Source organism: Somniosus microcephalus, chromosome 5, assembly GCF_052327205.1.
Source record: "Somniosus microcephalus isolate GS21.2 chromosome 5, FLI_Smic_1.0, whole genome shotgun sequence".
NCBI lineage: Eukaryota > Metazoa > Chordata > Chondrichthyes > Squaliformes > Somniosidae > Somniosus > Somniosus microcephalus.
The window spans coordinates 30479474-30501598 of NC_140991.1; the positions used below are offsets into that span (position 1 = coordinate 30479474).

Consider the following 22125-nt stretch of genomic DNA (forward strand, 5'->3'; position numbering starts at 1 on the left):
GTTTTTTCCTTTGTATTCTATGTCATATTGGTGTGCCCCGAGGAAAAGGGACCACCTCTGTAGCCTTTGCGCTGTCATAATGGGAACGCCCTTTTTAGGGTTGAATATGGAGACGAGGGGTTGATGGTCAGTCAACAAGGTAAATTTTTGTCCGTGTAGGTAATGGTTGAATTTCTTCACCCCCCACACCAGGCTGAGTGCCTCCCTGTCGATCTGGGCATAGTTACGCTCAGCTGAGTTCAATGAGCGTGACGCAAAAGCTATCGGCCGCTCCGAGCCATCAGGGAATCTATGCGATAATACCGCTCCCACGCCGTAAGGGGATGCATCGCACGCCAGTCTGATTGGCAGTGATGGGTTGTAATGAGCCAACACTTCCCTGGACGTGATCAAGCCTTTGCATTTATGGAAGGCACGTTTACAGTCTTCGCTCCATTTCCAAACTACTCCCGTTTGTAGCAGTGCGTTAAGCGGGTGCAGAACCGTCGACAAGTTTGGTAAAAATTTATGATAGTAATTTACTAATCCCAGGGACGACCTTAATTGAGAGACATTTTCAGGCGCTGGGGCCTTTACGACCGCTTCAATTTTTTCAGGTGACTTATGCAACCCTTCTTCGTTAATGACATGGCCACAATGTGACATTTGTTTCTGGAAAAATTCGCACTTGGGGCGATTTGCTCGTAGGCCCCGTTCTCTCAGCCTCGTGAGCACCTGCTCAAAGTTGGCAAGGTGCTCGTTGTCGTTTTCTCCTGTTACAAGGATGTCGTCTAGGTAGCATCGAGTCCCCGGAATCCCTTGCAGGACTTGCTCCATAGCTCTTTGCCAGATAGCCGGAGCTGATGCCACTCCAAAAACCAGTCGATTGTACTGGTACAGACCTTTGTGTGTGTTTATCGTGAGATACTTTTTAGAGGCCTCCTCAACCTCCATCTGTAGATATGCCTGTGCTAAGTCAATTTTGGTGAAACGTTTCCCTCCGGATAGTGAGGCGAAAATATCTTCTATCCTCGGAAGAGGATACTGTACTGTGCGAAGAACCGGGTTTACAGTTACCTTGAAGTCCCCACAGATGCGAACTTTTCTCTGTTCTTCAGATTTATTATTCAACATTTTCTTCATGACCGGGACGATGGGTGTTGCCCACTCGCTCCAATCTACCTTGGATAACACGCCTGCTTTTTCCAAATTCTCCAGCTCTGCCTCGACGGCTGGACGAATTGCGTATGGCACCGGCCTTGCCTTAAAAAACTTGGGAATTGCCGCATCTTCCACTTTTATTGAGGCGGTGGCGCCTTTTAGGGTTCCTAGTTCCTGTTGAAACACTTCTTTGGCGTTAGCCAAGATTTCTTTTAATCGTCCAGGTAGGACGTCATCATCGTTTTTTTTCTTACTGGTCACCGTCAGTGCCTGAATGGAGTGCCAGTCTAAACGTATCTTTCTGATCCATTCACGTCCCAACAACGGTGGACCACCATCTTGCAGAACGTATAAATACAACTTCTGTATTTCCTTGGTGTTGTATACAACAGGCACCCTTATTTTCCCTCTGGGGTATACTTTCTGCCCCGTATATGTCTTCAAGATAATGGATGTGTCTTTCAAAAGGTATATGCGGAAATAGCCGCTCGTAATCCCGTCGACTCATGACGGTCAGAGCTGATCCTGTATCTAACTCCATTTTGACTGGGGACCCCGCTATCGTGAGGGTAACCCAAATGGTCTGGTAATCTTCTTTGGCAATTACATTATGTAATTTGAGACAGCTTAGTCTCTTGTTTCCGGAGTCACTATCGCTCTTCTGGTCTTCGGAGCTACTGTCCGTCATCATTTGTACCTTTCTGTACTTTTCCTTATTGACCTTTTTACTATCAGCGGATTTCTTTCCAGATCTGCATACACGTGCAATGTGTCCCATCTTTCCGCATTGCCTGCATGCTTTGTCCTTGAACCAGCAGTCCTTCTGGTCATGGGTGGATCTGCCGCAGCGATAACATCTCTCGAAACCCCGTGTCATTTCATGGGTGCCGAAGTCCTGTGGCTTTTGCTGTATCTCTGCAGCTCCTCTTGCTGCTGCTTCGTATGATACAGCCACACTGAAAGCCTTGTCCAGTGTCAAATCTTTCTCAGAAAGTAGTCTTTTCTGTGTTCCTTCGCTTGAGACCGCAGACAAATTTGTCTCGTAGAGAATCTGCCAGTCCTGCCCCGAATTGGCAGTGCTTTGACAGCTTTCGTAATTCGGTGAGGTAATCAGCGTTACTTTCGTTCTTGTACTGATTCCTCCTGAAAAATTTGAATCGAGTCGCTATCAGCAGCGGTGTTGGGTTTAAGTGCTCCTGTAAGGTATCAACAATCTCCTTAAAATTCTTGTCCATCGGTTTGGCTGGAGTGATCAAGTTTCGTAACAGCCCTTATGTCCTTGCGCCCATCAGATTTAGAAGTACCGATGCCTTATCATCCGCTACTTCATTCGCCTTGCAATATACCTCCACTCTTTCCACATATGTGGTCCAATCTTCTATATCACTATCGAAAGCAGTTATTAATAGTGCCAGTCTTCGGCATCTTGAAAATCTAAAACAGCGCTTCCCGCGCTTTTCCTCTGTCCCCGATGGATCAAAATGGCACCTCCCGTGCTTTTCTTTCTTCCCCGCCGAGTTGAGATGGCGCCTCCCGCACTTTCCCGCCGCTGCCGCCAACGCTGTTCTCCGCGGTTCCCGTTGCGACCTGCAGTTTTTCGCGGTATTTCTATTTTTTTTTTTTATATATCGCTTCAATAGTTCCTCCGTTACTTGGAGAACCGTTCCCGTCGTGGAGCGGACCCTCTGGGACTTTCCCCTCCCTCTGCTCGGTCCGAATGCCGACCTGCTTTGCAGCACCGGACGCGCCCCGAGTGCTCCACCCTCTCTCTCTCTTTGCTTCTGCTTCCCGACTCGCTGCCCGGCCCCGTTGCAGAGCCACCCGATCGAGCTCTAGCCCGCCGCAGCCCAGGAAGGATCAGTGCACTACCTACCACCAGCCCGTTTAGCTGGGGAAACCACAGGCTGGAGACCAAGCCTGGCCCTCGTTTGAGTTTCTTCGAGTTATTTATTTATTTATTTTCTGGCTTCGACCTTCGTCTGAGGAATCGATCCCCTTGAGGTGCTGCCGAATTGCAGGTAAGTTCGTTTCTAACTCGTCGCCACTGTTAGATCCGTGTGTTAATGGAGACACGGAATGCAGGAGTTGATTTAACAAGTGTTTACTGAACAAAGTCTGGAGGTGAACTAACTACACAAGACGCTACACAGGCTTATATACCCGAGTGGTCACTACCGGTACTACAGTATACAGGGGCTTCAAAAACATAGTTCCTCTTAAAGGTACATACACTACATCATCGACCTGAAAAGTTGACTCTTGTTTATCTCTCCATGATGCTGCATTTTCTGTTGTTTTTTTTTCCAGATTTCCAACATCCGCAGTATTTTGCTATTGTATTAGTTGAAGCAAAACCCTGGAGTATTTTCAAAAAGGTAGTTAGATGTTGTAAGAATGGGACCAAATGTCCATGCACATCTTTACTTATCTGTGATAAGCCCATCTGTGTCTCCCACTGGGGCCAGAGTTTCCCCAATGTATTCTAGCTTGGAGTATAAATTAGTGTGACATAGCTAGTGACAATCACAAAGAAGTTAATGGCTGCTCTTTTTAAGTCAAAAAATTCACTATGGAACATGCTCACCTGGTGCAGATGAATTAATAAACAAATTAGTGCAGACAACTGGAGGAGTGCTCTGTTGGGAATATAGGTATTTTGGAAGCTAGACTTCCTTTAAATTTTACTGTAGAGAGCTTTCAGATGATGTCAATAATAGTTAAAGTGCAGCACTCATCTTCAGTTTCTACTTTTCTTTCTTTCTCCTCTCACTTCTCATTTGAAAGAATATAGGATTAGGCACCACTCCAGAACATGACCACTTAATCTAAGTTGACACTCCATTACAGTACTGAGGGTGTGCTACCTTAGTGGCGATGTCATCATGTCACCTGCTTGTTCTAGTAGATGGATGTTAAATATCCCAGTACAGTATTCAAAGAGGAGCATAGAAATCTACTCATGTACTGACTAACATTTTAAAATGGCAACCTGACAGCTTATAAAAAGGTAACGTGGCTCATGCTTTTATTTGTATTAACAGTGCTAAGAGTTCCTTCACAATGTGGAACATGTGGATTTAACTTTTTTTTGGTAATTAATTGATAGCTATGAAGAATGAAACCAAATTTGCTGTCAAAATGAAACTTATTTTTTTTTGCAAAACATTTATATCCAAAATAGATGGACAGATATAAAAATGGTTGACTAACTATAAAGGATAAATTTATAGACTTGCGCTCCCGTGCAGAGCTTTGTTTACTGGGAACCTACGCCAGGCATGGAGGTTAGTGTGTCCTGCAGGGTTTATCGTTCATTAAAATTAATGAATTAAATTACTCTGTTGTGTATAACTGAATTCTCTCTGAAATATTGGTTTTATGCAGCAAAAGCATCACGCTCTTTATTCTGGAATGGAGTCCACACAATCGTGTGCTGCAGCCTCATAGGAACATTAAAACCAGATATGCATTATTCCAAAACTTTGGCCAGAGTGTCATGAGAAGCAACTAAAGATTACAACTATGGGGAGTAATCCAACATTTTCCAAATTTAAATCTAACTAAAAGTATACCAAACTGTTAATCATAACTCAGAAAGGTAAAAGCCAAGATGAAACCATCATGCTCTCAATTTAAACAAGACTCAAGTAAAAATATACTGCCCATCTTTCTTCTTCATTTTTATCTAATTCACTGTCATGGAGTGGTAAGAGAAACAGGGGGAGGTGCCTTTGTGCATCATCCCTGTTCTTTACTTTGCTTGCCTTTCTGGACACTTGGCACAAATCAGCCTTTTGCCCATAACAGCAATTTGTTTTGGTTTTCAGAACCTCTCTGGGAGAAAGAAATACAGAAAATGCTGGAAACGCTGAGCATCTGTAGAGAGAACAGATGTGTTAACGTTTCAGGTGTGGACACTTTGTCAGAGCTGAATCATGAAACTCACCTGTTCCTCTCCATAGATGCTGAATGACCTGCTAAGTGTTTCCATCATTTCCTATTTTTGTTTAGAGATTGTCAGCATGAGGTATTTGCTCTTCGGGAGGGATGGGATGTTGTCTACATCAACAACAGGGCAGGAGTGTCACCAAAAGCTTTGTTGGTGCTTCTTATTAGCGTCAAGGCTACGCATTCACAATTATATCTCGGCAATAAAGAGCTCCCCCCGCCCTCCTCCCCTCACCCCAATGTTCTATCTGAAAACAGTTAACTAGTTCTGTAACTGGTATAAAGTGAAAAATCCTGAAGTACATTAAACATTTACAGTACAATGCTTTGTGCGCATCTATCCAAAGAATGTAATATTGTCTAATCCAGTGTGAGTTGTAACTCGTGGGGTGGAGGGGAGTTGGGATTCAGATCTTGACTGATGAGATACAAGCTCTCTGCAGACTGTAAGGATGGTAAGCAAAATGAGTTTGGAGATCGGGATGTAGGGACACAAAATAATGATGAAAAACAAACGTGCAAGGTCGGAGCAGATTTTTGTCAAGCTACAGGGGCAAGCATGAATAACTTCGATCATACCCACTGAAAACAGAAAATGCTCCTGCCTGTTAAAATCCAACAGTGCATAGCTATTTATAGCTGCTTTCTATTTCACATTCACCAGCTGACATTTGTGAGCTGTATCAAAACAACAAACAGTAAATACATATAGATACCTGCGATTCGTAAAGCTTCTCCCGCTGGTTAGCCACTTCGTTACGGATGATTGTTCCAATGTACTCGATGACCATGGTATGTTTCTCAATGTCTCGGGCAGCATACAAACCAAGACCCTGAAAAAAAAAACCACCACCGTTAAAACTTTCTTGCAACTTCGATTTCACAGGGAAAAAAAAGCAGAATTTTTGGTCATGAGGCCCAATAGTAAAGTACTGCAGTAATGTTTGGAGTCAACGACAAATAACATCTACTTTTAAAAAAATCCACAAAGTCAAATGTACAAGAATGCAATACAGTATTTTTGAAACTTGGCTTTGAAGAAGTACATCACGCACAATTAACTGAATTAACACGGAAAAGAAAAATCGGGTATAACAGGCTGCCGAGTCACTATGAGCCGCTTTTACCCTACAAGCGTAGACCAATTAAGCCCCATTATCTTTCCTGATACGAATATAATTGTCATTGCTTACACAGAACTTGGAAGCTTTTTAAAAAAAAAAAATGACCACATAGAATTCATGATTAACGTCACCTTGGTAACTAGCAACAGATAAAGTGAAGTTTTTATTTAAGTTAAATAAACACTTCAAGACAAATTCCTACAAACACTTCTCCCAATGAGAAGGACTGAAACCTCGTCTCATCACCTTTTGGCTTTATGCATTGCCGTTCCAATGCACCACACCATTGGGAGCACTATAATCACGGTACACTCTTAGCTGCAGTATTCTATTTTAATCATAAAAAAAAAAATAGCTTGTCAGTTTTCATTAACAAAACACTGACCTGGATTCGAGAACGGGCCAGGTAGACATTAATCTTCCATTCGGTCTTCATTTTGCGATACTGAGAGGATTTGGAATGAACAAATTGCTTGCTATAAGGTGCATTCAGTTCTCCCGTAACTGTGCTCTGAAAAGACTTGGACGTACTGGTACTGTTCAGTGTGTGCGGCCTAGCACAATTTGGCACGAAGAGGGTGAGGTGGGGGGGGGGAAAAAAACAAATTCTGAAGTTCCTTTTGGTCAATAGGAATAAAAAAAAAGTAAACAGCCAGAAATATTTGTTTTTCTTGGGAAGCAGATGTGAAGGGAAACAGCACATGCAATGGGCAAAGCTGAGCAACTCGACCAGCAAGTACACATACACAGGCATGGTTTCTAAGCATGTAGGGGTGCAACAATCAGATAGGAACCACTAATTTACTAATTTTGCTTTATAGCTGTCTGTTTAACTTTTTTTGCTGAAGGAGAGAAGGGGCTTTTTACAATAATGCACAAATGTTTTCAGCCATTTCAATTAAATTGTCATTGCTGTCTTTTTATCCCTCTTCAAAATTAATTCACAACACTTAAACAAGAATTTTGCTAAACACATGAAGAAGCACATTACAGGATGCAGGGGAATAGGACAAGAGTTATACTCCAGTGTTGAGCTTGCAGTAACACGGGCACAATGAGCCAAAAAAGCACTTTCTGTGCTTAAATGTCTGATTTTATGTTGGAAATTCACTACTTATGGCTGACTTAATTGTAACATATCAATGAGGGACAGGGAAACTGGATAAACCATTACAGTAATTATTTGACAATGATTTTTTTTGGTAAAGATCAAACAAAACCAATGCATCAATAATCTGTATTTTGTTGTTGCACCCCTTAGTAAGCAGTAGGCATGACATGGCACAGCAGAGCAAGCAATGCGACCTGCAACCCTGGGCTGTACAATGTGAAGTCGAAAACAAAAATACCTTAACACAAACCTCTTGACATGGGTACTCATCTTGGGCTCGGACCGGGCACTGCCTGAAGGATTTATTGCAAGCGGAAGCTCCATCAGTGGATTGCGACCGTAACGAAACACATAGTTTTCACAGTTCTCTACTCCAGGTAGCTACAATAAAACAATTCAAAATCAACACCAAGTTACACAAACTCAGCCAATTCCCACTCAAGTAGCAATGGTAGAAGACTTTGGTTATCTCTATTACAAAAAACCCCCCACAAAATATATTCAGCATAAACCAGGGATTGAATCTTGGCCTTCTTGGTCTGAATGAACATGGGGTACATTTATCCATTGAGTTATGGGGAGGGTCACATACAGGCTTAAGAAAAAGGCTCATCATTAAAGCTTTGGTCTTAACTGACAATACTAATCAAATCCAATTTTGAAGTTCATGTCTTAAACCTCAACTATCTCTTTAATATAACCTGCAATCAAAAGCAATCCTTCTTTTGCCTGTAGACCTATAACTTCAGTCTGTAATCGAAATTACAAAACCCTTTAAGAAAAGTACAAAATAATGGAAGTACTGTACATCCATCGTCTATCACAATCATTTGTGGTCAGAACACCAAGTATGTAATTTTCAGCCATACCACATGACCTTAATGTATACCGTAGTTGGTTCTTTAGAATGTGAGATTTAAGGCTTTCATCTCCTGGTTGAGAATCATTCAAACGTAACTTTCTTGGTTTTCTTTTATTGAAAATATTGTGCGATCAATCGAACCAAGATGGCATGTATAGATTGGTATCCTGGAATCATGAAATCAAATGGCTGAAAGGCCTTCTTCATCCAAACTTACTTTTGTCTCCAATTAGAAGAAAGATTTGCATTCACATAGCACTTTATCACATCAATAAGAAATGTTTCAAAGAGCTTCACGTACAGTGAATTACTTGGAAGGACTGTTATGTAGGAATACCTGGCAGCATTTTGGGCGCAGCAAGATTCCAATAAACAGTAATGATGTGAATGGGCAGTTAATTTGTTTTTGGTGGTAGTGTTTGAAAGAGAAATGTTGGCTAGGACACTGGGTGAACTCCAAGCTCCTCTTTAAATAGTGCCATGGGATCTTCAACATCCACATGTACAAACAGACGGCACTTTGCATTTAACATTAACTATATACAGAAAATTATTACTGCCAAACATTAACCTAATATAATGCTAACGGCAATCCTGGGGGGGGGGGGGGAAATGTTTCTAGCAGAGACATTCAACTGTTGTATTTATAACTTCAACTTGTTCTTCGCACAAGTACACCACAAACCCTACGAACAATTTAGGATCTGGTTTTGAATCTCTTCATACAATTGTTGATAGATTTCTTCCTTTGACTTTACACTTGAAGAACAGCACATCGCGATAGTGCAGTACTCCCTCAGTACTACACACAGTGCCAGCTGTATCGTATGCTCAAGCTTCTTAAAAGTGCGGGAAAAAATGGACCCTTTGCCACAAAGTTGATTTTTTAAATTTCAAAATTTCTTAACTAAAAAAAAAATCAAAGATTTATCTTTTTAAGAAAGGTCAAACCTGCTACTATAGCAGAGGCACATTCTAAAGCTTTGATTCCCTTCAACACTTGTGCATTGTAAAAACCACATACCGATTCAGCTATCCTTGTGACTGCAGAAACAGTCAGGCCAAAGAGGTCATCTCCCTTAAGGTAGTCTGGAAAGAGTTTCAGCATATCATAATCTTTTCGGAGACGAGCTATGGGTTCCAGAAGCTTTTGCCACACTCCTAATGGAGAAAACATGGAATTTCCACAGTATAATAAAATTTCAATATATATTTTTCCCAGTATCCTTGTTTTCTTCATTAATTTTTATCAATACCCTTTATAGTTCTAAAATGTCCCATCATTTAGGTCCATGCTTGGAACCTACATTTTTAATTCTCTTCGGCCCTTTGGCAACATATCCATATCCCTTTGTTTCTACAACCTTTAAGCTGCGAATTTCTTTTCCGAATGCTTCACTCAATCCACAATCACTACATAAATTGGACTCAACCTTACTGTGATTAAAAATAACTTATAGATTTAGTTCAGTCAAAAATGATCAGTCCTGCGAGTTGCTCAACTTAACTAATTCAAGAACCACTACCCATAGTTTCTTAGGAGTCCATATTCCACAGTATAAGGTATTCCACGCTTAAGTCAAATTATCTTTCGTCTGTCGCTACTTAGGACGGACTGCTTTTTAAATGAAGTAGCCTCAGACTGATGCATAGAGATAACTGAAGCAGAGCAAACTGTTTCCATTACCAGAGGCCACAAGAGACATGTACAATTATATACGTCAATTAAAATAATGAAATTATACGTTGAGAAAGATGTCCTGCTGTTAATTGTGCTACTTAAGTGATCGCAGTTGTTTTTGTTTGTGGGACATGACTAAACTAGAAGTGACTACAAAGCTCCTTTTGATGTGAAAATAATGTTAACGAGTTATGTAACCTGCAGATAGCAGTTAACCCCAACTGAATCATTTTATCTAAAGTTGGTTGTTTATAAGCCCATTAACTTTTTAAAAATTGCAATCAAGTAGTCAGTTCAAAAGTATGACATTTCTGACACTTAGAATGCTGAAATGCCAAAAATGCACAAACTGCGATTCAGTTTGCGAGGAGTGCAATGGCAGTTGTATGTTAATATCTTGGGTACAGCGAGACATATTTTGGTTCATATTGAGATCCGGATCTCGCTTAGTAGAAAATTTTGCACGAGTTTGAATAATTAAAATACCATCCAGTATGAAAAGGCTGATGCCATACTTCAAAAATAAAAGTTTTTCCTTACCTTTCGGAGAGCTCCCTGTTAAGACCAGATCCTCATGACCTTGCTCAATGACTCTGACCACAAACTCTGGAACACTGTCTTTCTCTTCAATGGAGCAGAGATACCGACTGCGTTTGTTAGAGTAACGCGTGCTCCAGTAAAAGCGGCTCGCCTCATAGCCAACCGGGTATAGCGCTATACAACTGTGGAAAGACTGCATCTGCTGTGGGAGAAGTTGTCCAATGGAATGGAAAATTAGGCCTCCGACACGAAACGTGTGGTTGCGTTCTCCTCGCTGTACAATGCTGGCAACTTGTTTCACCTCGTCCCGTTGTACGTAGACCCTCCTAAAGACAGCAAAATACGTCAACTCTTGCTCATGGGGTCCCTTTGGCTTATGCATGGAGCAGAGCATAGTCTTGTCTTTAAAAAACATACATTGGGCTTTACTGGCACAGGTAAAGTGATAAATATTGGTGCATCTTATCCGGTGGCATGTACCAGTAGCTCCCATCTTATGACAGTAAGCACATTTTATAGAAAGACCCCGTCTCAAAGCCATCTCTACATTAATCAAGGCGCCAGCTTGTGTCTCATATACTTCTGTGGACCAGAGGGCACAGTTCAAATGGACCCAGAGGTCCAGATCAAGGTTCAGGAGCCTTGCGGCCCCATCGGTCATTCCATCACCTTCTTCATGACATAAGCAACATCTTCTATAGTCTTGCGGCATGGGTTCAGGCTTTAGCGATGTCCCGAGTTTCTTTAGAAGTTCATCTATCTCCTCTTCAGACGCCAACTTTAAATGCCCTTTAGGAACGACTATTTGAACTCTCCACTTTTTCCACTTCATCCCTTTCCACCTTTTAACTGCTGGGCGGTTATCATCCAGAACCCCCTGCAAAGACCTTGGCCTAGGCTTCAGTTTCACTGTCACCTTGAGATCTTCTGGCTTTGGCTCTTGTTTGAGGACCTGCAGGTTGGCAGGAGGGAAATAAACAACTGGAGTAGTTGGAGACACTGCATTCTCCTGAATCCGTGGAAGGCGATGGACATCTAAAGAGGAGGTGTTGTTGCTGTAGTGATGGAATGTGTTTCTCGTCACGTCTTTGGCTGGCTGCTCTGCCAGTACAGCTGCAACTTCCTGCTGCTTTAAAGGACGACAATTTAAATTTTACAATAATTTTATTCCATCCTGGATCTAGTAAAAACAATGATCAATCTTCCATAAGATGGGTGCAAGCTACTGTGAGTAATTTCAGATTTAAAACCAGTATTATTTAACGCTGCTTTGTAAAATCTTATGACTAAGCTTTCTGAATGCAATCAAAATGTTTGGTCAGATGCCTGTAATTCTTTCCTCAGTTTTTTTTTTAAACATTTGAGTTGCATGCATCTATGCAGATCTAAAAAAAAAAAGCATTAAACCATTAAAAAAAATAAAATCTAGCATTCATATAAATGAATATAATTGTAACAAATTAAAAACAAGAGTGGGCTTTATTTTGATCTTAGTCCTACAACCCACCTCCCGAATTTTCCACTCCTCCAAGTCCAGCTTCTTATGCATTCCTCCCCCTCCCCGCTAACACACGCGCATGCTATTGTTTCATGCATTTAAATGCTCCACACGCATCATTTTAAGCAGCATGGTCATAAACAGGAGTTATGAAGCTGGTGTGGAGCATTTTACAGTATGTAGTGCTGAAAAGCAGCCTGACAAAGCACACTGAAAGAAATGGAGAGCTTCTTGACATGAATTCCATAAGGAGATAAGTGTCTTATAAAGTTGATTCCAAAATAAGAGAGAATGACTTTCAACTTGGAAGTTTCTACCCCACTCAATGCCAATAGTGTCTGAAGTTGTGCAGTGCCTGGCGATGTCCTGCTGTTAACTGTGCTACTTAAGTGATCACAGTTGTTGTCGTCTGTGGGACAGGACTAAATTAGAAGTGACGACAAAGCTCCTTTTGATGTGAAAATAATAATGTTAATGAGTTATGTAACCTGCAGATAGCAGTTAACCTCAACTGAATCATTTTATCTAAAGTTGGTTGTTTCTAAGACCACTAACTTTTACAAAAATGGTATCAAGTAGTCTGTTCAAAAGTATCTAAGAACTTGCCCACAACTAACTAGAATCATAGAATGGTTACAGCACAGAAGGAGGCCATTCTGCCCATGCCGGCTCCCCCGCTCTTTCCCTGTAGCCCTGCAAATTTTATTCCTTCAGGTACTTATCCAATTCCTTTTTGAAAGCCGTTAGACCAATGGTCTATTTGACTAAAGGTCTATTTTCCTAGTTTATGCTTCTGTTCCTTCCTGAACAGAGGTTTTACCCTCTAGTGCCCTGATGCAATTTGTTTAATGAGGAATGAATAATTGTGATCATAGTCTCTGCTAATCTTCTCTCTGAACTCCTTTAACAGCCTAAGGTACATGCTGTCAGAGCTAAGCAGCTTACTCACCTTCAATTCTGCCATTTTTTGAGAACCAATTCTTTTTCAACAGTATTTTTTTTCAAAAATTGTTCCACATTGCTCTCTAGTACAACTACATCCTTTGTAAAAAAAAAACTGATGCAAAGGATTAGTGGAACGTTCTTTTAAAATGTCGCTAATTTTTACATGACATTAGGTCAATCAATTATACTATCCGCCAGTGGAATCCATTGTACAGCAGAATAACATGCACTGGTCATGGTTCTCCTCACTATGGCTATGAAATAGAAGAGTCAACCTTGTTCGTTTGCCTTATGAAATCCTCTATTATGTACATTTTTTTAAACCCAATATTTGACAAAGATGTTTTTTTGATCCACTTAAATGTACTCATATCATCTTCATAACATTTATTTTAGTATCACATAGGTACTATAATTGCAACTTTATCTTTGTACATTTAGGGCAGGTTTAAGATTTGAGATTCGGGGAGAAAACTCAAAGTGGCCATCCGAACTTGTGTGCACTTATGCAGGTTTAATTTTAAAATTGCCCCCATTCTTTGCTGATTATTACCTTTGACTCGGGAGTTTTCGCTTGTGTGGCCATTGCGTACTGCACAAAGCAACTATTGCTACAGAAGACAATATCAGTCTCTGTTTTGCCTGTTCCGTCTCTTGAATCCTAAGGGAAGAAATAAAAGATTAAAGATGGTGCTCCGACAGCAACTTGTACAAACGTGCCCCCAAGTGACTATGAATTATCAGAAGAATGAAAACTTGCTGTCAAAACTGAAGCAAACGATCAAAACAGTAATCAGCGCACAAATGGCAAGCAGTCTTTGATGTTGTACGGAATTATTAAATTTACGTGCTCTAAATGAGACAAGGTACTATGGAGATATAACATTGTTATGTGCATTGGCTTTCAGGAAAAAAGTGACAGCATCACACCATTTAAGAAGCTGACAGAGTGCTCCATTGTTTCAATGGAAAATGAATTTTTTGCTACACTGAAAAAGGGAATGTCACCACTAGTACTTTTTTTCTCCTAAATATAGGACTAACATTTTTATTTAATTACTTCACCTTTTGCGAGTTGTTATTTTTGTTTCAATATAGCAGGTAGCAAGATCTTCAGGCCAGATTTTGAAAGTCCAGCACTTTTTTTTTCATTGTAGCTTGTCTAGGATCAAGCCTTCAAAAGGTGATGTTCAACATTCATGCTGCTTAACATGATTTGGATATATTTTTTTTAAACATTGAAAAATCTAGGTGAACAGCCATGAATCGCGGTGCCGTACAGCAGCAGGGTCAGAATGAAAGTAGAGGAGAGGAGATAGATGAAGTAGTAGTACAGGAAACTCTCGATTTACCGGCACCTAAATAACCGGAAATCTCTGTTAACCGGCAAAATTCAGGAGTAGGTTCAGGTAAGTTTTACTTCATATTAGTGGCCGTTGCTGGATCTGTGGCTGTGTAACCGGGGTTCCTGCACCTGTTGCCAAGCAACAGGGATGCCTGGATCTTGTGGCCGGGTTCCTGCACCTGTTGCTAAGCAACAGGAACGCCTGGATAGAAACATAGAAGATAGGAGCAGGAGTAGGCCATTCGGCCCTTCGAGCCTGCTCCACCCTTCAATGAGATCATGGCTGATCATCCAAATTCAGTACCCTGTCCCTGCCTTCTCCCCATATCCCTTGATCCCTTTAGCCGTAAGAAATATATCCAACTCTTTCTTGAATATATTTAATGAACTGGCCTCCACCGCCCTGTGTGGCAGAGAATTCCACAGGTTCACCACTCTCTGGGTGAAGAAATTCCTCATTTCAGTCCTAAATGGCTTACCCCTTATCCTTAGACTATGACCCCTGGTTCTGGACTCCCCGGCCATCAGAAACATCCTTCCTGCTTCTAGTCTGCCCAGCCTGACAGAATTTTATAGGTTTCGATGAGATCCCCTCTCAATCTTCTAAACTCCAGTGAGTATAAGCCCAATCGACACAATCTCTCCTCATACGTCATTCCTGCCATCCCAGGTATCAGCCTGGTGAATCTTCGCTGCACTCCTTCCATGGCAAGAACGTCCTTCCTCAGGTAAGGCGACCAAAACTGCACACAATACTCAAGGTGTGGTCTCACCAAGGCCCTGTACAACTGTAGCAAGACATCCTTGTTCCTGTACTCGAACCCTCTTGCTACGAAGAGGGCCAACATACCATTTGCCTCTTAACCGCCTGCTGCACCTTGTGGCTGGGGTTCCTGCACCTGTTGCTAAGCAACAGGGAAGCCTGGATATGTTGCTGTGTACGGAGCTCTCGTACCTTTTACTATACCTCTCTGTAATCCAGACTTTTTGATAAACCGGCACCACGCCGGTCCCGGATAAAAAAAAAGTTTCCTGTAGTCAGATTGATAGATACATTTCAATCGAACCTTTGGTACCTGACCTTGGATTTCAGTGTTTGAGTTCTGCCTTAATCACAGAGGTGTGGCACGTGAAATATCCTCTTTAGGAGGTGAGACACTCGTGTTTGACCTGAAGTTAGCAGCTGATTCCACCATTCCTTAAAACCCATCAACCAGCTTCAATCAGATCCCAAGCTTACGTCTCTGATAAGCGGATGAGAGCATCTTTCCATATTCAAACTTACGGTCACCTAATCTTCCCCATTATCATTTTCTGGCTAGTGCAGCAAGTCTTCACAGGGTTGTGATTTGCTGTTCATAGTTAGCTATTTGGATGGATGTCTGCTTGTCTAAGCCTAGATTAAGGCTGAATTATTCAGCTGGTAGATGGAATACAGATCCAAATTAATTAATTTCCTACTGGAGACTTTCAACTGGCATGATCATACAACCGAAGCTTGAGATAGGTATTTCTTTCAAAATGCCAATGCAAAACCAATTGGATGTACATCAAGTGGTGGAGACACATACCAACAAGTGCTCTGCTGATGTCAACGCTCGCTGTGAAAGAGCATTACATCCAGCATAAACCACCTGGGTTAGACCATTAGCAACTAGGAAGAAGTGCAAAAAAAAATCCATAGTGATTATAATATTGACATTCTATTAATGTGTAGCCACCCCAGCCCATTGTACTGTCGAAGGAGACTTTGATGCATCAATACCATTGCGACACTATTCTATTATATGTTGGTGCTACAACATTTAAACACTTTTTAATTGCACCACAGTAAATATTAAATTGCCACGTTACTGTATTCATACTTTTTATAAACACATTTACACAGTATTCTTTGAAGGGACCTCACCAAAAGCAAATTTAACCAAGTAATTTCTATCAAAGTCCAAAATTACGGAATTTTCCCGTTAAAGCATTAATCTGACCAATTAATAATGAGTATAAGATTTAAAGCTTGTGCAGATAATTTTGCAGTAAATATTACTGGCCACATAAAATAACATACCTGTTTGTTATATGGGAGATCAGTGACCGTCTTCCGTACACCATTACCAAGCACCACCACATCACAATGACGGCACCACTGAGGTTTAGAGCTGGTAGAGCTGTTCATGACTGCTCGATTATCTGCTTTGAGTACCACTGCGCCCGTTACCGGGGGGGGAGGGGGTGAAGAGATCAATGCTAATTGGTTAAAAACAAAATAGCAATGCCAAGCTACAGAGTTAAAAACCATCTCCCTTGCATTTGCAATCACATTCTGAGCTTGCCGCATTCATTAAGAGTTGACAGTTCTTTCAGAAGCATCAGATTATTACAGATCATTTCAAAACTAAGATGATACTTTGGCATTTTAGTGTACTTTAATTTACTATCCCTGCCTTTTAAAATCTCCAAATATAACTAACTTTTAATGAATTTCTGAAAGTTTTATAACCATTAAGTGGATTTTTATTTTAAGATAAAATGTTATAATCTGGATACCATCAATATTACAGAAACTGTTACTTAAATTGTTCCCCTATCTTCCTCAGTTGTGTAGTTCTATTAAGACTAGATACGGTCAGTGTCGTTCTTCATTTTTAAAAGACGAAACTCAAGTGTATAGTAGTGTATGTCAACAAATACTTCAGCAACAATTTCATGAACCATTTCCCCAACACCTCGAGTTAAACAAAAAGCAAAAACCTGCAAATGGCAGAAATCTAAAACATAAATGCTGGAGAAACACAGCACCGGTGGAAAAACAGACATTATCGACAGCATTAGCTATGTCAGAAGATTAAATAAACAGCCTTACCACTGGGAGCAACCATGTACGGGAGGCTTGTAGGTCCGCCAGGCCTCATAATCTTGACGGGGCCAGTAAACCCAGGGTGGGAGCCTTGAGCCATTAGTGAAGGTCTGCTTTCCAAAGCTTGGTTGAATTTGTAAGCATTAATCAAAGGCATTGAAGGTGGGTCAGGTCCACTGCTGACCTCATAGCTGTTGGGAACTTTAACACGCAGGAGGTCAGCCACTGCTGCTACAACGCCATTAATATCCTAAAGTTAAAAAAAATATTTATATATATACTGGTTCATTTGACTGTGTCTGTACCTATTACATAATATTCATATTGGGTAATGGATGTTTTTGCTAATTTTATCATCCGAAGTCATTGAAGATAATGTGCAACAGGGGCAGAGAGCGGGCCGCGGGCAACAGGGGCAGAGAGCGGGCCGCGGGCAACAGGGGCAGAGAGCGGGCCGCGGGCAACAGGGGCAGAGAGCGGGCCGCGGGCAACAGGGGCAGAGAGCGGGCCGCGGGCAACAGGGGCAGAGAGCGGGCCGCGGGCAACAGGGGCAGAGAGCGGGCCGCGGGCAACAGGGGCAGAGAGCGGGCCGCGGGCAACAGGGGCAGAGAGCGGGCCGCGGGCAACAGGGGCAGAGAGCGGGCCGCGGGCAACAGGGGCAGAGAGCGGGCCGCGGGCAACAGGGGCAGAGAGCGGGCCGCGGGCAACAGGGGCAGAGAGCGGGCCGCGGGCAACAGGGGCAGAGAGCGGGCCGCGGGCAGAGAGCGGGCCGCGGGCAACACGGGCAGAGAGCGGGCCGCGGGCAACACGGGCAGAGAGCGGGCCGCGGGCAACACGGGCAGAGAGCGGGCCACGGGCAGAGAGCGGGCCGCGTGCTCTCTTCTTCAATACTTAAAAACAATTTTAAAAATAGGCAAACAAAATTAATGCTTGATGTTGAAGTAGGGGCATTATTTTGGGGATGGCTAGGGGTCGTATAAAGTGTACCATTCCTAAAAGCATAGAACAGCAAATACTCTCAAAATATTTCAACAAATCTGATATAGTTATAAGAGAAAACTGCAAGGTCTCACCTCAGCTGCTGTTGGAGTCAGTGTAAGTGCTACAGACACAAAACCAATTTTCGGTCCATTTTGGGACTGTGCAAATTGATTTCCAAAAAACATAGTTGAGCCCATATTTCCAAAGGTTGGCTCCACCTTAACCTCATTTCGCCTAGCGTCTGAACCTGAAACCAGAAAAGAAATGCACATTATAAAAGCAAAATACTGCGGATGCTGGAAATCTGAAATAAAAACAGAAAATGCTGGAAATACTCAGCAGGTCAGGCAGCATCCGCGGAGAGAGAAACAGAGTTAACGTTTCAGGTCGATGACCCTTCGTCAGAACTGGAAAAAGTTGGAGATGGAACAGGTTTTTAAGCAAGTGTCGGAGCAGGGAAAGGGGGGAGGGGAGGAAAGAATAAAAGGGAAGGTCTGTGATAGGAGGGAAGGCAGGAGAGATTAAGAGACAAAAGGGGTGGTGGTGCAAGGCAAAAAGAAATGCACATTACTTGCTCATCTGTAAAACCTCAAGAGTGAAAAATCTCACTGCCCAAACGCACTTGAGACACGAGATTTTTGGGGTGATGCCGAGCAAGCCTGGCTCAAATTTAATCGGAAACAAATCTTTATTTGGCGTATTTAGCAGGAAACCTGCCTATTTATTTATGTGTATGCGAGAGAGAGACAGAGACAAAGAGAAAATGAATAGAAACATCTACTGTAAATACATAGATGAAATAGAAGCAAGTCAGGGATTTGAGAAACAGATATTCATATTTTATTCAAGCTCACTAAAGTGATGTCGAGTCACTATAGGAAGTACTTATTGTTCACTGAAATGTCAAATTTATCATAAGGTCAACCAATTGTAGTAATGGAAAGACACTCGAGTCCAGAGAAATTATAACGCTTTATCTGGTGACAGAAAATCTTCCATCAAATCTGATAAAAGTTAAGAGGTTTTAAAAGGACTACTTGAGCTCCATGGTGCTGTTCACAGTCAAAGTGAAACAAAAAAAAAATAGGCAGTAGAACAGGCAGGCCCAGATAGTGGAGTGCAACACAATGGACGAGACGAAGAGAGAAGATTGGAAAGGTTGAATTTGGGATCAGAGAGTCACAGTTCAGTACAAGCCCAGCACTGGTGGCAAACGCGGACAATCTTCCTTTGTTCTGGCTTTTCCATCTGGTTGGAGCATTCTAACCAGGTGACCAACATTGTCACGTGATTCACACAAACCAGTTTTATGAAAAGTTTGGATGATGGGGAAGAGGGTAAAGGGAAGGGGGTTAAGAAAGAGAACAGCCTTCAAGCGTGGCCAAAGAGCTTTATACATCAAATGATACCACTGAGTGTTATTCCCCTTACCTTTGCCAGTGGAACTTGGAAGAATGGGAATGACTGGGGATGGAGCTGGGTCTGGCGGCTCTTCTTTCACTAGGGACAGGTCAGGATATCTGCTGACCTCCATGCCTACTACACTTTCAGGAGATGACGATGCCACAAAGCTGTCTGGGGAGTCACGGTCATCATCACCACAATGGTCCTGGCCTCTGTAAAGAAAATATATTTATTAAAAAAGACAATTCAACAACTGCATCTGCACAAATTAAAATGCACAGCAAAGCTCAGTTTATCTGTGAAATGTTGCTAGCTCATCCCAAAATACCAAACAGGTGATTATCCAGAAGGTAATTTTAATTATGTGGAGGGAAAAAAAGCACATTACTGAGATGACAGCGATTGAAGAAAAATAAGTAATTCAGAAACAAGATAAATAAATCACGGCCTAACTATCCCATTACAGCCTAAACATGATTAAAAATATTTATGCGAGTACTATGATTAGTTTTTAGAAATGAAATGCCAGACCTCAGTTCCTCATGGTTGTTGTGAGGTGGAGTTGGGAGGGAGGCAGGAACATCCACGGTTTTCGGTCCATGGGCCAAAGCTCTTGCCAACAAATCATCTTCAGGTCTAAAAGGCAGCTGGTACTGTTTTGGTCCAAGACCCTTGCCGACTGAAAATAGTAAGTACTTAGTTGTTGAGTAACTAAGATCTTATTTTAAAGATCTCAGAACTGTATAAAACAGTCAAGGCTGTTGCCGACTACTAAAGGAAACATATTTAGAGGGGGAGGGATTAGAAAACTACACAATTTTCTATGAGCCAATATCTAAAGTAACTACAGAATCTCTTCAATTTCCCCCTTCAAAATAATTTTACAATGGTTCACGCTTAAAAATAATGTGGATGAAGCAGATTTAGGGAGCTCAGGATTCACTGGGCACACAACTAACATTCTTGTTTTACTAGATTTTCAGATATCCAGCGCAGGAATGCGCATCCACTAATGGAATTTCAAATCAAAGTTCTCAAAATTCAGTCATGCAAATCCAGTTTTTCATTTTTTAAAATTATCTCTCAGGTCAAGACTTTTGACCCCCACCACCCCTATTCTCCATTTTCTGGATCCTCAGGTTGGGAAATTCCTCAGACACATGCCAATTATGCTTTCAAGTTGGCAGTCAGGAAGTGAAAGAGAGTAGCCAGGAGTAACCTTTCCTTTCACTGACCCCGTTGTTGGGGATTACTTGACTTTGTTGTACAGAGCACTGGGATTTTACCAAACTCTACTGCCTCCAAGTTCCAATTCCGAGACAAGTGCAACAACCTACTTTACCTACTAGGGACTCGAAAGCAAACCCCACAGATTAGAATGTCAAGGACTGGATGTAAACAGTTGGAAAATGTATTGCCTCAAATGAGAATTAAAAAAAAAACCTTTCAAGTAACAATCACTCCACTGCCTTTGCCACAAAATGGCCACCACGTGTCCTTACAGCCAACAGTGTTCACACAGTACAAGTTTTGCCATTCCGTATGTGTACAACATTAAAATGCCTGATTTAAGCCACATTTTATTTTATTTTTCCTGAACATCTGAAAGCCTAATTCGGATTTGGTGTTCACCTCAATCCAGTCAGTTTCACAATTATATATTACAAAAATCTAAATATGCAGGTTTCGTAGTAACATTATCCTAGATGGCACCAAGAATAAAAACTTGAAACTATCTCTAATCATGAGTGTAAAACCACCTCTATCAAATAGAAATGCTATGGAAAATTTACTTTTCTCTTCTGTAAACTCTAATCTTCTTCAATTGCAAACATAAGAACATAAGAGGAGCGAGCAGGAATAGGCCATATGGCCCTTCGAGCCTGCTCCGCCATTCAATAAGATCATGGCTGATCATCGACCACAATTCCACTTTCCTGCCCGATCTCCCTATCCCTTGATTCCCCTAGAGTCCAAAAATCTGTAAGAACATAAGACATGACAGAGCAGTGCCGAACTACACATACTACCTACACATAATCAACATCTTGGATTTATTTTTTCCAATTCAACTGTGATACTCACAGCAAAACAATTCTGATATCCCAACTGAATAAATTTGGAAACAAATAAAACTCCCTACCATCATGATGTCCAATTACGCCCGGTTTTCCGGAAAGCTCCTCAGTAGTAGCAAAACCATTCACCATCTTCTGACGAGCCACAGGTGGTGGTGTAGGAGGCAAGGAAGCCGGTGGGGTGGGAGGATTGCTAAGGTTGTTCTGCTGTGCCAAACAGAAAAATGAATTAAATTGAAGCCGTCTCATATGTACAATGAAGCTGTTTTATAAGATCCTCCATTTCTGTGTAAATAAACCCGTGTCTCTTGCAAAGCTCAGCAAGTGTTTGAAAACAAGCTCACCAGAGACAACAGTGTCTTTCATATAAACACAAAACAATAAAAACAGCAGCCAAGTGAATTCGGATACCTGCAGCTTATTCACCTTGGCTTCAGGCACCACAGCTGAAGCTGGGAGCCTCCTGCTATTTTTTACTTCCAGTCACTTTGTAGTAATATAGTCAGTGACGTGACGGTTATTGAAATCTCGTGTGCTCATTATATTCAAGAGCGAAATCAATGTCACAGAAGCCTTCCACTGCCGCAGGACACATAAAAGCACCGACTTATCTT

The 22125-nt window shown here is 41.7% G+C and overlaps 1 protein-coding gene across 9 annotated transcripts in view; it reads right to left on the minus strand.

The window, feature by feature from the left end:
- The window catches only part of LOC147116985 (histone-lysine N-methyltransferase 2C-like), a 432640-nt gene that overhangs the window by 15528 nt on the left and 394987 nt on the right, over positions 1–22125 (minus strand). For 3 of the 9 annotated variants that reach the window (XM_085987500.1, XM_085987505.1, XM_085987502.1), the window contains 12 exons: positions 21577–21718; positions 19965–20112; positions 19461–19645; positions 18122–18276; positions 17055–17298; positions 16260–16438; positions 13403–13510; positions 10407–11532; positions 9210–9346; positions 7562–7704; positions 6598–6766; positions 5805–5921 (listed from right to left, as the gene is read on the minus strand). In XM_085987500.1, the coding sequence (XP_085843626.1) occupies positions 5805–5921; positions 6598–6766; positions 7562–7704; positions 9210–9346; positions 10407–11532; positions 13403–13510; positions 16260–16438; positions 17055–17298; positions 18122–18276; positions 19461–19645; positions 19965–20112; positions 21577–21718 (2853 nt within the window). Of the gene's footprint in view, positions 1–5804; positions 5922–6597; positions 6767–7561; positions 7705–9209; positions 9347–10406; positions 11536–13402; positions 13511–16259; positions 16439–17054; positions 17299–18121; positions 18277–19460; positions 19646–19964; positions 20113–21576; positions 21719–22125 lie in introns of all 9 variants that reach the window. The other 6 variants (XM_085987506.1, XM_085987504.1, XM_085987499.1 and 3 more) reach the window with 3 other exon arrangements.